General features: G+C 44.7%; 1 protein-coding gene and 1 long non-coding RNA gene across 10 annotated transcripts in view; one reads left to right on the plus strand and one right to left on the minus strand.

Moving 5' to 3' along the window:
• The window catches only part of LARS2 (leucyl-tRNA synthetase 2, mitochondrial), a 146494-nt gene that overhangs the window by 4447 nt on the left and 126972 nt on the right, over window positions 1-15075 (minus strand). For all 4 annotated transcript variants that reach the window (XM_079115451.1, XM_079115450.1, XM_079115453.1 and 1 more), the window contains exons 18-20: window positions 13533-13610; window positions 10040-10151; window positions 799-926 (exon numbers count right to left, since the gene is read on the minus strand). In XM_079115451.1, the coding sequence (XP_078971577.1) occupies window positions 799-926; window positions 10040-10151; window positions 13533-13610 (318 nt within the window). The remainder of the gene's footprint in view (window positions 1-798; window positions 927-10039; window positions 10152-13532; window positions 13611-15075) is intronic.
• LOC306646781 overlaps window positions 2786-15075 on the plus strand; it is a 39770-nt gene continuing 27480 nt past the window's right edge. For 5 of the 6 annotated variants that reach the window (XR_013759961.1, XR_013759962.1, XR_013759963.1 and 2 more), the window contains exons 1-3: window positions 2786-6956; window positions 7212-10000; window positions 10507-10628. This is a non-coding gene — a long non-coding RNA (uncharacterized lncRNA). Of the gene's footprint in view, window positions 6957-7211; window positions 10001-10506; window positions 10629-11586; window positions 12141-15075 lie in introns of those variants that run through there. The other variant, XR_013759966.1, reaches the window with a different exon arrangement.

Consider the following 15075-nt stretch of genomic DNA (forward strand, 5'->3'; position numbering starts at 1 on the left):
TAGTCACTTCTCCAAACTTGTTTTCTCAACTGCAAATGAGAATGGTAATGATCACCTTGTAGGGTGACGTGAGTCACGTTACATTTTGGTTGTGAATTATCTGGCCACGTGGGGCTCAGAGGCAGTGATGTAAAATGTCCACCCCTGGCCTCTTTCCTTCTTCAACCACATCAGTGTACAGAAGAGACATTCCCTATAAATGTGTCTCATATTAAATAATCAAATATGCAAATGTTACAAAGAGATTAAGGGAGTTATTTCTTTTCTTTTCTTTCTTTCTTTTTTTTTTTTTTTGTGGTGCTGGGGATCGAACCCAGGGCCTCGTGCTTGCAAGGCAAACACTCTACTGACTGAGCTATCTCCCCAGCCCAAGGGAGTTATTTCTGATATAAAAGGTTTAAACAATAAACTACGCTTGAATTTATGCTGTTCCAATTTACCAAAGGAAAAAAAAAAAAAAAAGAAAAGAAAAAGAAACTTTATGCAGCTTTTCTAAAATAGATTTACAGTGAGAGGTCTTCCTGCATTGCCAGTGACCTCACCCCTGACCTCCCCAACCAAATAGGCACACCCAGGCACAGCTCAATGAGCAGTCCTCAGCTGGAAAAGACAAATGGAACCTGTCAAACAGGGCACGTTGATTTCTCTCCCTTCCAGTCCCTGAGGGCCATGAAAGCACAATGCTCATAATCGTTCTGTTATGTGGTGACGGGGAAAACCAAAAGGCACTAGAAAAGGCAAGAGGCCTTGTGCTCCGTGCCTGGTCAGGTGGGCTGGGGGCTGAGCAGAGATGCTTACCAGAACTGCCATCTGCACCACGTCGGGCTGCTGAAAGAACTCTGGGTCCACCGTGGGCCAGGCCTGAAGCAGCACAGTGGTGTCCCAGGCATAGTGGGCACAGAGCTTCTTGGGTACCAGCGCCAGGCCTGCAATGCAAGACACGGAAGAGTTGGCTACTCTGTGTGGGAGGTTCATAAGAGCAGGATGGAAGGCCACGGCCTGGACACAGCCTGGCCTAGAGCTGTCGGAGGAGGCTACGGAAGGCCACATCATGACTGCAGCCTGCCATAACCGCAGGTTTATAGGCAGCTCTTTGCAAACAGAACCCAGAGCTAAAAGATGAATGGACATGCTGCTGGGGTGAGCATCTGGGAAAACAAGGCTGCCGATTTTCCCAGGTCAGCTCTCTGCAGCTCTGATGGGGAAGGAATGCTTTGGAGCCAGCTTGTGTACTGAGGGGCCTTGGCTTCCTCTCTTGCCCATGGATACTTGTGGTGTGAGAGGCCTCCCACCCAGCCCTTTACGCGTGATCGCTGGAGTCGCTGGAGCCAGGAACGGCGGACACACAACCTTCTCAGAGGGAGCCTAACCTCCCGGCTAAACTTCCTCTCCCAGTGGGCTCTGTTATGGTTCAGACAGGAAGTGTCCCCCAAAGACTTGTGTGTGGAAGGCTTGGTCCCCAGTACAGCGATGTTCAAAGGTGGGTTTTCGGGGAAGTGATCAGATTACGAGAGCTCCGCCGACCTCACCAATGGATTAACCATTTGATGGCATTAATGGGAGGTGGTGGAAACTGTAGGAGGTGGGACCTAGTTAAAGGAGTAGGTCCCAGGCCAGCGTTTTACCACTGAGTGGCATCCCCAGCCTTTTACAATTTGGAAAAATATTTATAAATAAAGTTTTTCCATATTATGGGATAAGGTCAAGATTTTCTTCTGTTCTCTTTAAAAGGTTTCATTTTCTTCCCAAGTTAACATTTAAATTAATTAATAATTAATTTTGTTTACAATGACAAAAAATCATTAAAAAAAAAAAAAACACGGTCAACTTTCCAAACCCAATTGGCTGAACAAATCTTCCCTTACCTATTGGTTTGTATCCATATATTGACACAAATATATTATCTCAGGGATTGTTTCAGGAGTGTTCACTTCAGAGCTACTCAAAGTGCATGTGTGCAGTGAGGTAAAGAACTTGGAACAGAGTGTAAAATAACACATTGCTTCCTTCATTGAGAAAGTCCTGTTATGTTAAAAAATAATATATACGGCGAGTGTGTCTATGGAAAGAGATACAAAGCATATATATGTATATAAAAATAAAACATTTTGTATTATTTTGTATATATGTATACATACACGCCACCTCATAGAAAGCCAGCCCAACTCAACTGTGCACTTTGTGATGGCAGTTTACATCTTGGCACAGCTTCTTATCTTGTCATGGACTGGAACTGACAGTTCCCAGGCCAGCCTCGGGTCCCTGGACTACTCTGCATAGTGCTGGCACATTCTATTCTGGTGACCTCCATCTTTTTGTGCCAGTATCAGGGACTTACTTGTTGCAAGGTTTTTTTTTTTTCCTCAGGCCCTTTCATTGTGAGCACGTGTGCTGGTCAGTCAGTCAAAGGGTCAATGGTGGGAAAGCGAAGGCCCTGAGGGCTGAGGATGGAGTGGTATAAGACACATGACATACTCCTGATGCCCAGCTGGCTCCTGGGCCTGTAGCTCTTGTGCTTCTTTTTTTTTAATTGAAAATCATAAATTTACATAGGGCAATATTGTTTGATTCATTGTTATTTTTTCCCTTCCCCTCACCCCTCTTTTCCCTCTATACAGTCCTTCCTTTCTCCATTCTTACCACCCTCCTTATCCCTAACCCTAAACCTAACCCTAACCGTAACACTAACCCCTCCTACCCCCCCTTATATGTCCTCATCTGCTTATCAGCGAGATCATTCGTCCTTTAGTTTTTTGAAATTGGCTTTCTTGTGCTTCTTAATGAACCTATTCCATGTCTAACACATGTGCCTTTTGGCAAAAACAGAAAGGAGATTCCTGCTTGTTCCTTAGAGGGGAGTCTATTAACACTCCTATCTAAATGTGAGACAGAGGTCACAGAAGGCAGATAATCCTTTCTTTATTTTAGTGAGCTGGCCCAGTGTGGACTGTCCCGTGACCCAGCTGCAGTGGGAAGATTTCCAGAACCTCAGAATGGAAGCTGCACAGGATGCCTGTGAGATGAAAGGACCTTGGACACAAATGTTCTGGGCAGAAGCTGTTGTAAATTCCACTTTAAAAAAAATGAGGAAGCCCAGCCTTCCTGGAGCAACCAGGATGCTTATTTATAGCTGCCTGGGCCCCTGCCAGCATTTCCATATAGACAGGAGTGGGGCCATCCTGTGCAGTGGGGAACAGAAACGCAGGATCCTGCAGGGTGTTCCTGCCTTCCTGCTCTTTTTAGGGAAGTAAAAATACCTGACATTTGCATGACAAATACAGGGGCTTCTTTATGTGGCATAACCAAAGTGACAGATCAGGTGGAAAGCTGGTCTTTGAGAAGCATATGGGGATAGTTGAACACCAGCTGGGAAGTGGCAGGGTCCTAGCAATGCAAGGCCACCATGCAGGGCCACTGTGGCCCACAACCCACCCCTTTCCTTCCCGTCCTCGGGGACAGTTGAGCTTCCTGTGGAATAACCGAGGCATGCCGCCTCTCCCTCTCTGAGAGCTGGTGAGGTCGCCATGGTACCTTGGCTGCGGGGATAGTCATGGCTCCTGCTGGTGGCAGTTCTCTCCTGATGGCCACCTTTGGGTCTATCTCCACCCCCATTTTCCCACTTCTTGTCCTCATATACACCAGAAAGGAGGACCTGAGGGCTCCGTGGCTTCTGGTCACCCTGGGGTCTCCATTAGCCTTGACGATTCCTAAGAAATGCACAGGAAGTAAGGCTACTTCACTTTAGCCTTTTCCCAGAGAAATGGTTTCATTGACATGATTTCGAGATAACAACGTCCACACAGCAAACACAAACACCCAAACAAAAAAAAAACAACAACCAGTCCCTGCCCAAACCATCAGAGCATCAACAGATAGGTTTTCTCCCTTGAAATAATCTCTCTCACAAAACACACAGATGTCTACATGATTGGTATGTTTATAATTTTGGTGGAATTAATGGATCTAGCAAGACACTATAGCTGTAAGATTTCACAGCCAATGTTTTCTTTTTTGTGGTGCTGGGCATGAGACCCAGGGCCTCACACACGCCAGGCATGCGCTCTGCCACTGAGCTGCACCTTAGCCCTCACAGCCATTTTTTGTAACAAGTTACAAAGAATGTTATTTCAAATTATTTTATGAAGAAAAATGGGTTTGTGCAGGTAGACTGATGCTTCAGGAGGAAGGGCGCCTTCCAGGGCCTCCCTGCAGTGGTCTCGACAGTAAGTATCAAAGGACGTCTTGGAGGTCATGCGTGTTACACACTGAGGCAAATGTCAAGAAAGAACGGTCGCCCAGAGCTCCAAAAGGGCCAGGAAAACAGAAACTTCTTATCCCACATTTTAACACCCTGGACTCTGGCTTATGGTGGCTCAACCTTACAATGGTGCGAAAGCCACGCACACCCATCGGAAACCACATTTTGAATTTTGACCTTCTCTGGACTAGCAATATGTGGCCTGGCACTCTCATGGAGCCGAGGCTCCCAGTCAGCCACGTGACCACAAGGGTGCACAACCAGTGCTCTACAGAGACCTGGTCCTCAGGCATGTGTTCCGAGACACCCCCTCCCCAGGGAGTTGAACTTATTTTCTGCAGCTGGTTCTGGGCACTTCAGAAGCGGACACAGGAACACAGGCAGTGGTGTTAGTCAGGCACCAGACAGGCCTGTCCCTGTCTCGGTGCTCCTGCTGCTTGACTGCAGGAGAGGAGGCTGCCTCGGATGCTTGTGGGGTGAATGGCTACATCTGGCCAGATGTGGGCGTGTGTCTGAGTGCACGCACGCGTGTGTGTGAATTAAAACCTTCAACTAGAAATAAATTCCTTTCTCCCTTCCTTCTTTCTTCTTCTCTTAGGAGCCACTATGTCCTAGAACTAGAATCTCGACACTCAGGACTTGGGAGTTTAGAGAGGCAATAAAAAGAGCAGCAACTTTATGGTGAAATAATTTTGGTTCAACAGAGAAATGTTAAGAGGTCCCACGTGCCCTTCGTCCAGCCTCCCCATCTGGCATAATTATAGCACAATATCAAAACCAGGAAGCTGGTACAATCAATCCACAGTTTGTTCAGACTGCATCAGGGTTGTAAGAACTACCTGTGTGTGTGTGTGTGACTTCACATGCTCACCACCGTCAAGACCCACGACTGCTCAGCAACACAAGGGAGCACCCTAGTGCCACCCTTCTGCAGCTGCTGCCCCTCCACCCAACCCCAACCCCTCACAACCACCTTCATGTTTTCCATCTCTATTTTCTTTTTTTCCCTTTGGTTTGCATTGCTGTGAGTGGAAAGTGCTCTACCACTGAGCTCCATCCAAGCCCATTTTAATTTTTTAGATTTCAGGAGTGTTATATAAATGGCATCACAACAATACATAAACTCTGAGCCTGGAGTTTTTCACTCAGCATATTCCTCTAAGACTTATCCAATTGTTCCTGTCGGATAGGACATTTTTTTTTTGTTTTTATTTTTGCATTTGTATTTTATTTTATTTATTTTTTTAATTTTTAATTTTACAGACTGGATAGGTCATTTTTGATGATGATGAAACTGCCTCTTCAACAAGAGTCTGACTAATGAAGTCTCTGATTTTTTGCTTTCTTCCTTTCTTTTTTGAGATGGAGGCTTGCTGCGTTGCCAGGGCTGGCCTCAAACTCGCCATCCTCCTGCCTCAGACTCCTGAGTAGCTGAGATTACAGACATGCCACTGTGCCTGGCTTTGCTCTTCTTTCCTTCCTTCTCCTCCCTCTCTTTCTCCCTCCCTCCCTTTCTCTTCCTTCTCCCCGTCTTCTCTCGCTGGGGATCAATCCCCAGGCCTTGCACAAGCCAAGCATGCATTCTACCACTGAGCCCTACCCCCAAGCCCCAAATTTCTGCTCCTTAACCATCCACCAATGAAGGAAGTATTGAGCAGAACAGAACCAGCGCCTCTGAATACTCAAAATTTTTCCATGCAAGCAGCTAACACTCTCATCCGGAGAGGACAATTCTACATTCATAAACAAAAGATAACATTGCAAATTCAGATGTGGTGTCTTTAGCTTCCCAAGGCTTCAGGCTTCAGGCTTCAGGAAGGAAAAAAAGATTTCCTCATCCTGCTGCAGTCTGCAAACGGCCAAGCTGCTAGTTCTGTTTCTTACTCAAAGTCCCCATTTACCCTTGAAGCAACTGACAGAACTGTTAGGCTGCGAGTCCCGTGGGCTTCTCCAACATGCTCCTTCCATCCAGCCAGTGGTGGCCACTGTGCCCACAGGACTTCAAGTCTGCCCTGGAATACAGTATCCCTCTGCTGCTCTGCAGGGAGCATCTCTCCTGGGAGAAGTAGCTTCACGCGGGACTCTAGGAAACGGTAACTTCTGAATGTGCCATGCCATTTACCACATTCTCTTTATAGTCATTCTGAGGTTATTGTTCTAAGTTGTAAGAATCAACCAGAAGCTACGTGGAAGGTGAGTCTTCTAGAATAAACGGAAGGTGCATAAAAAAATGGTCCAGAGCTTTAGAATGGAAATGCCTGAGAGTGAGGGATGACAATGATGCCCTGATGATACAGTGCTCCTGCCCTGGTCAGCAGCTTGCTTCAGGTCCTTTATTGTCTGCTAGGAGAGGCAGGAAGGGATCATGTCCCCTTTCTTTCCTGGGGACACCTGACTACACCTGTGAGTTAATGACCAGGGTGACATGCTGGGTGCGTGAGACTCCTCCCTTAACTAGTGGCACCCACAGCTGCTCACTTAGAGAGGTTGGCACACATTTGGGGAAGAGCGGGAGGGGAGGCAAAGGTTAAATGTTGCTTTTCTTGAACTCAGAACAATAAGCTGTGACGGACTTGTATAGCTTTAAGAAAGATCTCCACTTGAATGAACGCAGACTACAGTGCCCCCTCCTCCAACCGCCTACCCCAGCTTTCCCACAGATTGCTCAGATCAGAACCTGGCCCACAGTATGTGCTCAGTAAGTGTTTATAAAATAATGAATGAAATGCTGTAGAAAAACTAAGTTTTAATCTGATCTACTCCTCAAGATCAAATAGCTCACAACAACAATGCAGTCACTTGTAGGAAAAACCACGGAGCAAAGCACCAAACAGGCTAGTTTCTGTCACATCACTTTAGTGTACGTCATGCCAGAGATGTATCACGGAAATGAAGGACAGACTGGACAGGGACCTAGACAGAGCAGACCTTTGTTCCCCTGTCCCCATTCCAGATGCAGAGACTGGAGGGGAGTGCAGGAGGGAGTCTCTAAAATCCTACTTACATCAGTCCCTCTGGAAAGAAGTGAAATGAAGGCAGCAGCAGATAGTGTGGGACAAAGAAGATGAAGGGGAAAGAGGCGTACATGCTAGGTGAGAGTTGGGGAGTTTATTACAGGAGGCAGGAGGTTGAGACAGAAGGATCACAAGTGCCAGGTCAATCATGGCAACTTGGTGAGACCCCAGAGGCAACCAGTCCACTCCATGAAGTCAGCAAAAGCCTCACTCCCCAGCTTGACAGAGCATGCTGAGAAAACTGGTCTTAGGAAAGTAATTGTAAAATTCTAAATAAAACACCAGCAAATAGATTTTTTTTTCTCCCAAATTCAATGTAACAGTATATTAAAAGTCTACTATGAACCGGGTACAGTGGTGCACAACTGTAATCCCAGCAGCTTGGGAGGCTGAGGCAGGAGGATCATGAGTACAAAATCATCTTTAGCAACTTAGCAAGGCACTAAGTAACTCAGTGAGACACTGTATCTGAATAAAATATAAAAAAGGGTTGGGGATATGGTTCAATGGTTAAGCACTCCTGGGTTCAATCCTCACTACCAAAAAAAAAAAAGCTATTATATCAAGGTCAAGATGAATTTATCCTATAATATCTTCATATTAGGCAATCAGTCAGGCATAAATCATATCAATCCCTAGTTCTGCAAAAACAAAAACTTAAAAACAGATGCCAGAGAAAAAAAAACCTTTTTTTGGTACTGGGGATTAAACCCAGGGGCGCTTGACCACTGAACTATATCCCTTGCTAAACTGCTGAGGCTGGCTTTGAACTTGCAATCCTTCTGCCTCAGCCTCCTGAGACTCGGGTTATAGGCGTGCACCACCATGCCTGCTAGTAGAAAAATATTTGGTGACTCAGAAATAGGTATGTTCATGGAATATTTAAGTGAGTAAAGCAATCATAATATGACATCTAGAAAAAAATAAGAACAATAAAAGCAAAATCATCAATAAAAGAAAAAGAAACAAAGTACTATACATACAACATGGATACATCTTAAAAGCATTATACTAAAAGAATGAATGAGACAAAGGATTATATGACTTCATTTATGGGACATTTCTGGAAAAGGCAAAACTCTAGAGACAGAAAGTCATGGTGCGGGTGGGAGAGGGCATGGGACTGATGGTAAGAAGGACCTTTTTGGGGAATGGAAGTGTTCTAATGCTGGATTCTGGTGAGGCTTACACAAGAGTATAAATGTACTTATGTCATCAAGTGTATATGAAAAGTGGGTAAATTTCACATTATATAAAATTTATTTTATAAGGGTACACAAGAAAACTAAGCAAAACTAAATTAGGTACATGGCTGTGACCATGACCCCGCACTAGGGTGTGACAAGGGTTGCTTATTTCTAGAGGGTCAAGGAAGGGGATTTTTATTTTCAGTCCCTGGCATCTGGGAAGTGGCCTGGCAATCACAGTTGGGTCTCAGAGTCATTACAAGCTTGCCTGGTGCTCACAGCTGGACCACATTATCCTCCCGTTAGACACAAATGATCTCACAGACACCAACATCAGCAAGGTCACGGTGAAACCATGATGAAGTGAGACAAAGCAAGACCCAGGTGGCATGGAAAGGGATGGTGTGATTTAAAAGCTATGAGTTATTCATTTCTGGAATTTTCCATTCAATATTTTCTGGCTTTGTTTGGTTTGCAGTACCACATTAGGGAATGAATCTAGGATCTTGCATACTAAGTTATATCCTCAGCTCTTTTCTTCAATTTTACTTTGAGATGGGGTCTCATGTTGCCCAGGCTGACCTTGAACTTCTGACCCTCCTGCCTCAGCCTCGGAGTGGTCAGGATGAGGGAGTAGTGTGCGCCACCACACCTGATTCATTTACTATTTTAGAACCTCAGTTGACCTTGGTTAACTGAAATCTTGGACAGTGAAACCACAGATAAGGGGAACCACTGCATTTGACCATTCTTGGCTCCTCACTGGTCAATATGCATTTTTTCTGTGTCACCATATCAGTAATTTTTTAAAATTTCTGATTGATTGTGGAGCCGGAGATCGATCCTAGGGTCTCACACATGCTAGAAAGTCATGTTAGTAAATTTAATTAGGAGTGCTCTTTTATGTAAATGAACTGCTAAATCAAATGCATTACAGATGGACTATTTCTAGAAATATCTGAAGACTTCCACTCATGACCTTTGGTGGCTTGGTTACATGTCTCTTTGCCTATTCCTATATGCTTGGCTCAATTCCAATTTGAGGATCTATATGAAGTTCCTGATTCTTTCTGGGTCAACACTACCGATGTGGAAAGAATTCTAGGGAATGAACAGTCAGACCTGCTTTGGTGCCTAGATTAGGAGGAACCATTTGGAGTGGAGGACTGAATCTTGGTATAAACAACATTTTAGACTAGTAACTTAATTCCAGATGCCCTTTCTCCAACTGTAAAGTAGGACCAAACATGTGCTTCCATCTTAAAAGAACATACAAGGCCATGGTGTGGTATGTGGACGCTGATGGGCTGATTCATTAAAAGGAATGTTCTTTGGAGACATCAATATTTGCATTAGTCTGGGCACATTATTCCAAAGTGAATGTGTCTTTCTCTTTGACAGGGGTGAAACATTTCAACAAAGAAGTACCACATCAGAGTACGAGACAGAGAGTGCTGAGTGTACACGCCACATATTGGACCCCATGGCTGAGAATATCTGAGCCCTGAATAATGTTCCAGGAAGAGGCAGGGCACCTCCTGGTTAGTAGCAAAAAGTCAAACAAGGACTCTCCCACATACCTGCCCAGAGCTCCGAGGTTATGTGAGGGGCCATCGGGGCAGCCATCACCAGCAGGGCACACAGAGCATCCTCAAATTCGGGGCTATGGAGAACGACTCTCTGAGAGGCTTGCTAATGAGGAAGAAAGAACAGTGTGAGAAGACTGAGGTGTCGGAAATAGGATGACTAAGAAAAGTCATTAACTAATCTCAAGTTCAGAGACAGACACGGGAAGAAACCCTTTTCACTGCCCTTTTTTGCTCAGGACAAAGGATGCCCCCACTTAATCAGCAGTATAAACAGCATAGCAGCAGCGGCAAAGGCGCCTTGAGCATGCCCTTGGTGTGATGGGAACTCACCTAGTTCTCACAACACCCTTCAAAGGCAGGATTCTCACCCCCTTAGACAGGTGGAGAAGCTGAGCATCAGAGAGGGCAGCCGCCTGCCTCTGGGCATGCGGTTAATCAAACTCCAACCTCTCTGCCAGGTTTCCTGTGCACTGCAGGCCCAGACAAAGGCACGAGACCTGCTCAAAGATGCCCCAGGGCAGGGGTCCTCTCTACCTCCCAGGGACCTCAGAGACTCCCTTCTCTTAAACAGCTGTGCCAGGTAAGCATTCATTCCTCCCCGAGGTGTGGCTAATCAGCTATCCCAGTCAGAGTCTCTCAGCTCAGAGACAGTGACTCTCAGCAGGCTTTCAGGATGAGGGGAGCAGAGGGCAGACTCTGCTCTCAAGGAGAAAACTGACAGAGGACTCAGGATGTCACAGGGTTCAGTGGAGGGCGGGAGGCAGGGAGCAGGGTGGTCCACACAGCTGGGTGTCAGCTGGGTATATAGTCAAGGAGCGGCCCAGGGAGACATGTGGTCCTAAGGTGGTTGGATGAAGAATGTTGCTGGAAGGACTTTTGAGGAAACTGGTAGTTCTCATGGACCTGGGGAAGCCATGATAGAAACCAGCAGGGCCTGGTTATGGCAATTAGTACATGTTCAAAACACCCCAGGACAATTACAACTGTGGTTTACTTGTATGGTATATTTGTAAAACATAAAAAGTAGGGTCCAGCAGGGACATGTAAAAGGGATAATATTTATTTTTAAAAAATGTACTTAAAAGGTTAATATTTTTAACTTTTTTCTAACTTAAAAAGTTCATATATAAAAAGTTTTACATATTAATATGAAAACAACTCAAAAATGGTCAAAGCAGGTGCGTCAGGTAGTGCATGCCTGTAATCCCAGAGTTCTGGGAGGCTGAGGCAGGAGGATCATGAGTTCAAAGACAGCCTCAGCAACTTAGCAAGGCCCTAAGCAACTCAAAGAGACCCTTCCTCTAAATAAAAAATATAAAAAAGGTCTGGGGATGTGGCTCAGTGATTAAGTGCCTCTGGGTTCAATCCCTGGTAACCCCCCCCCAAAAAAAAAAAAGGGTCAAAGGATCTGAAAAGATAATAATTCACAGAAAATGACAGAAGCAGCTGATAAACTCATGGGGGTAAAATCTGCCTTGCTATCTTGAAATGTGTATTAAAAACACAATGTGACTTCTCTTTACCTATCAAATTTTCAGAGGTTTTGAACATGATTGCTCCATTGCAAAGATGGCAGGACAGATCCTCCGCACCACTGATGGGCAGTTTACAACCCTCAGGACACTCTGGCTCTGAGGGCCTCAGCCTCTGCCTGTGTACACCCTTCAGCCCAGGGTGTTCCCTGCTGATGATTCTGAATCACAGGATTTGGAACTCTAAATGTCCTCCCATGGGGCAACTGTAAAATGACTTACGTCATATCAATGAGGAGGAAATATGCTCCCATCATTAACATCATTTCCTCCAAGAAGACTTAATTTCAAGAAACTGTTCATGAAATACTCCTAAGTAAAAACATGATTTCCAAGGGTCCATGTGGGCTGGGGACGTGGCTCAATGATGGAGAGCTTGCCTACCATGCTCAAGGCTTTGGGCTCAACTCTCAGCACTGAAAAAAAAAAAAAAAAAAAGAAAGAAAGAAAGAAAAAAAAAAACCAGAAAGTCCATGTGATTAAAAATCCCAGTCATGAGAATGCTATGTGAACTAGTGCAGACTTACAGTTTTACATTTTCGGAGAGAGGCATAAGATAGACATTTCTCAAGGGTTCTGGGCTACGTGTTGCTACTTAGGGAAAAACGGGCAAACATTATAAAAAACTGAATTAAAAGTGAAACATCTGCCCCCTTGCAGCTGTTTCTGCCCACAGCCCCCCTGGTAGAATTTTCTATGCCTTTACACATGAAGTCATGTTCAAACATTTTAGGCAGTTTTACAAAGATCATATGTACATCCTCTAATTTTTTTTTTTTTTTTTTTTTTAGATAGGGTCTCACAATGTTGCCCACGCTGGCCTTGAACTCTTGGGCTCAAGGGATCCTCCTGCCTTAGCCTCCCAAGTAGCTAGACTACAGGTGCACACCACCAGACCCCGCATACCCTCATTTTTTAAAAAAAGAAAACCATGTATAAAATTTTTAGTATCTCTGCACCCAGAAGAATATATCATATGGGCCCTACTTTTTAACTTTATTTTTATTGCCATACTGGGTACTGAACCCAGGGACACTCTACTACTGAGTTACCCACCAGCCCTTTTCTTTTCTCTTTCATTTCACTAAGTTGCCCAAGTAGCAGGGAATACAGGTGTGCCTGCTGCAAATGGTTTTAATGCGCATTTCTTGTCATCTAACTGCTGACCTCGGTTGCTGACAAATTCTTCCCTTGCAAGAAAAATGGGAATCCTGTTGTAGCAAGATGAATGGTACTTAAAAGGCTGGTTTTTGTTTTCAGTGAGAATAATTCTGATCCATCTAGATTAAATAAATACAAAATATAACCATATTGGGAAAATATCACAATTCATTCAGGAAATCAGGCCGTGGGGGACTAGGAGCCAAAAAAGAGAGAGGCCTGAGACTGGTCTGCACCTGTCATCTCACTTCTCTGGGCTTCCCTTGTTTCGTGCTGGGGATGAATCCAGGGCCTCATGCATGCTGGCAAGTGCTCTACCAGTGAGCCACGTCCCAGGCCTTCCATGTCTTTATCTGCAAACTCCTGGGGAAAAAGGGGGTTTGCATCACACAATCTTTTAAAAATGTTCCAGCAATAAGACTAGGTGGTAACTATGGAGAAACAAATTTTTTTTTTTCCTTTTTTTGAGGAACTGGACCTTGTGCATTCTAGGCAAGTGCTCTACCACTGAGCTATATCCCTAGGTCTTTTTTTGTTTGTCTTTTGAGACAGGGTCTCACTAAGTTGTCCAGGCTGGCCTCAAACTTGCAATCCTCCTGCCTCAGCCTCCCAAGTTCACTGGGATTTCAGGTGTGTGCCAGGCAAGAAAATAATTAAGACAACAGAATTGCACTGAGGAGGTGACACTGTGGTGCTGCTCTGTCCACAACCTGGGATCCCACAGGCTCAGAATCACACCTCAACTTCCCTCCTGTGCTACCAGCAAAAACACTCACCTAGAGGGCACTTACCAAGAGGGCACTGCTGAGTCCCATCAGTTGAGAAACTGCAGAATTCAGTGAGAAGTCCTCTGTGAAATGGCCAGTCACCTATTGATAAAAGTTGAATTATTTGCTTTTCTCAAAATTCCTTTAAACTTTCTGAAAAAATTCAAATTATAAAAAAGTGAAATTAAATGACTGTAAAGACATTTATAAACTTATTTACTATCTCAAATAATCATTGTTTCATCAGCACAAATATTTTTTAAAGTTAATGCTGTTTCCACTACTTAAGACTTTTTTTCACTATTTAAGCAGTCCATATATCTTCCACGTCTCTGAGATAGTTTTGGTTCCCATAATAGGAGTTTAAGGAAACAATGCTAGTTGTCTGAATAGGAGGCAGGACCCCTTGATGAGCAAACATCAAAACAACAGTAAACAGAGACGGGCCAGGGATGTCCCTTCTGCTTGGTTAAATTCACAATGAAGGTTCTTGGTATACAGCATAAGGTTAGCTATACATTTTGAAATGTAGAGGCAACATAAGAACACTAATGTGATTTGTCAGCTTTTTTGTTTGTTTCAATTCTGACTAAGGGCAAAAATACAGAAAAATAGAACTTCTTTAAGATGTCAAGAGTTTCTAACTTGTTGAAATAACTCAAGTCTATTATCTGACAGAACAGAAGAATTTGCCAGATCCAGAGAGAAAATACGTGCTCTGAAAACAATTGCCTGGCCATCATTCAGGTCATTATGCTCAATTCAGTGAGCTCTGCTCCTCCGCAGAGAGGTACAGAGGGTGGAGATGAGGTAGAAGAAGCATCATCAGGGCATCAGTCATCTAAACCTGAGTCCAGAGGGGTGACCATGGCTGAACTTGCAAGTTTGAATCAGCACGCTTTTTTTTGGTCAGTGCTGGGAACTGAACCCAGGGCCTGGTGCAAGCTTGGTAGGTACTCAATCAGTGGGTTCTATCCCCAGTCCTGAATCAGCACATGAAGAAGGAGGAGGAGGAGGAGGACAAGGAGGAGCAGCAGCAAGAGGGAAAGGGGGAGGAAGAAGAGGAGAAAGAAGAGGAGGAGGAGGAGGAAGAAAGCCTAAGTGTTATGTTGGATATGAGGTGTCCCCCAAAAGCTCACATGTGAGACAATGCAGGAAGGTTCAGAGGAGGAATGGTCGGGTTGTAAGACTCAATCAGTGAATTAATCTCTGATGGGATTAACTGAAGTGGCTGAAGGAGGTGGGAATTGGGGCGTGGCCACCGGGTATGTATTTTGCATCTGGAGAGTGGAGTCTCTCTCTGCTTCCTGATCATGTGATGTGAGCCACCTTCTCCCACCTCTGCCACCTTCTCCACCATGATGCTCAGCCTCACCTCAAGTCCTGAGGAATGGAGCCAGTCTTCTATGGACTAAGATCTCTGAAACAGTGAGCCCTCAAATAAACTCTTCCTCCTCTATAATTGTGCTGGTCGGGTCTTTTAGTCACAGCAACAAAACAGCTGACTAAAACACTATGAACTTGGGCTAAGAGATACCCATTAAGAATTCTGTTTCTGTTAATACGA

The sequence above is a fragment of the Sciurus vulgaris genome (genome assembly GCF_902686455.1).
Source record: "Sciurus vulgaris genome assembly, chromosome: 16".
NCBI lineage: Eukaryota > Metazoa > Chordata > Mammalia > Rodentia > Sciuridae > Sciurus > Sciurus vulgaris.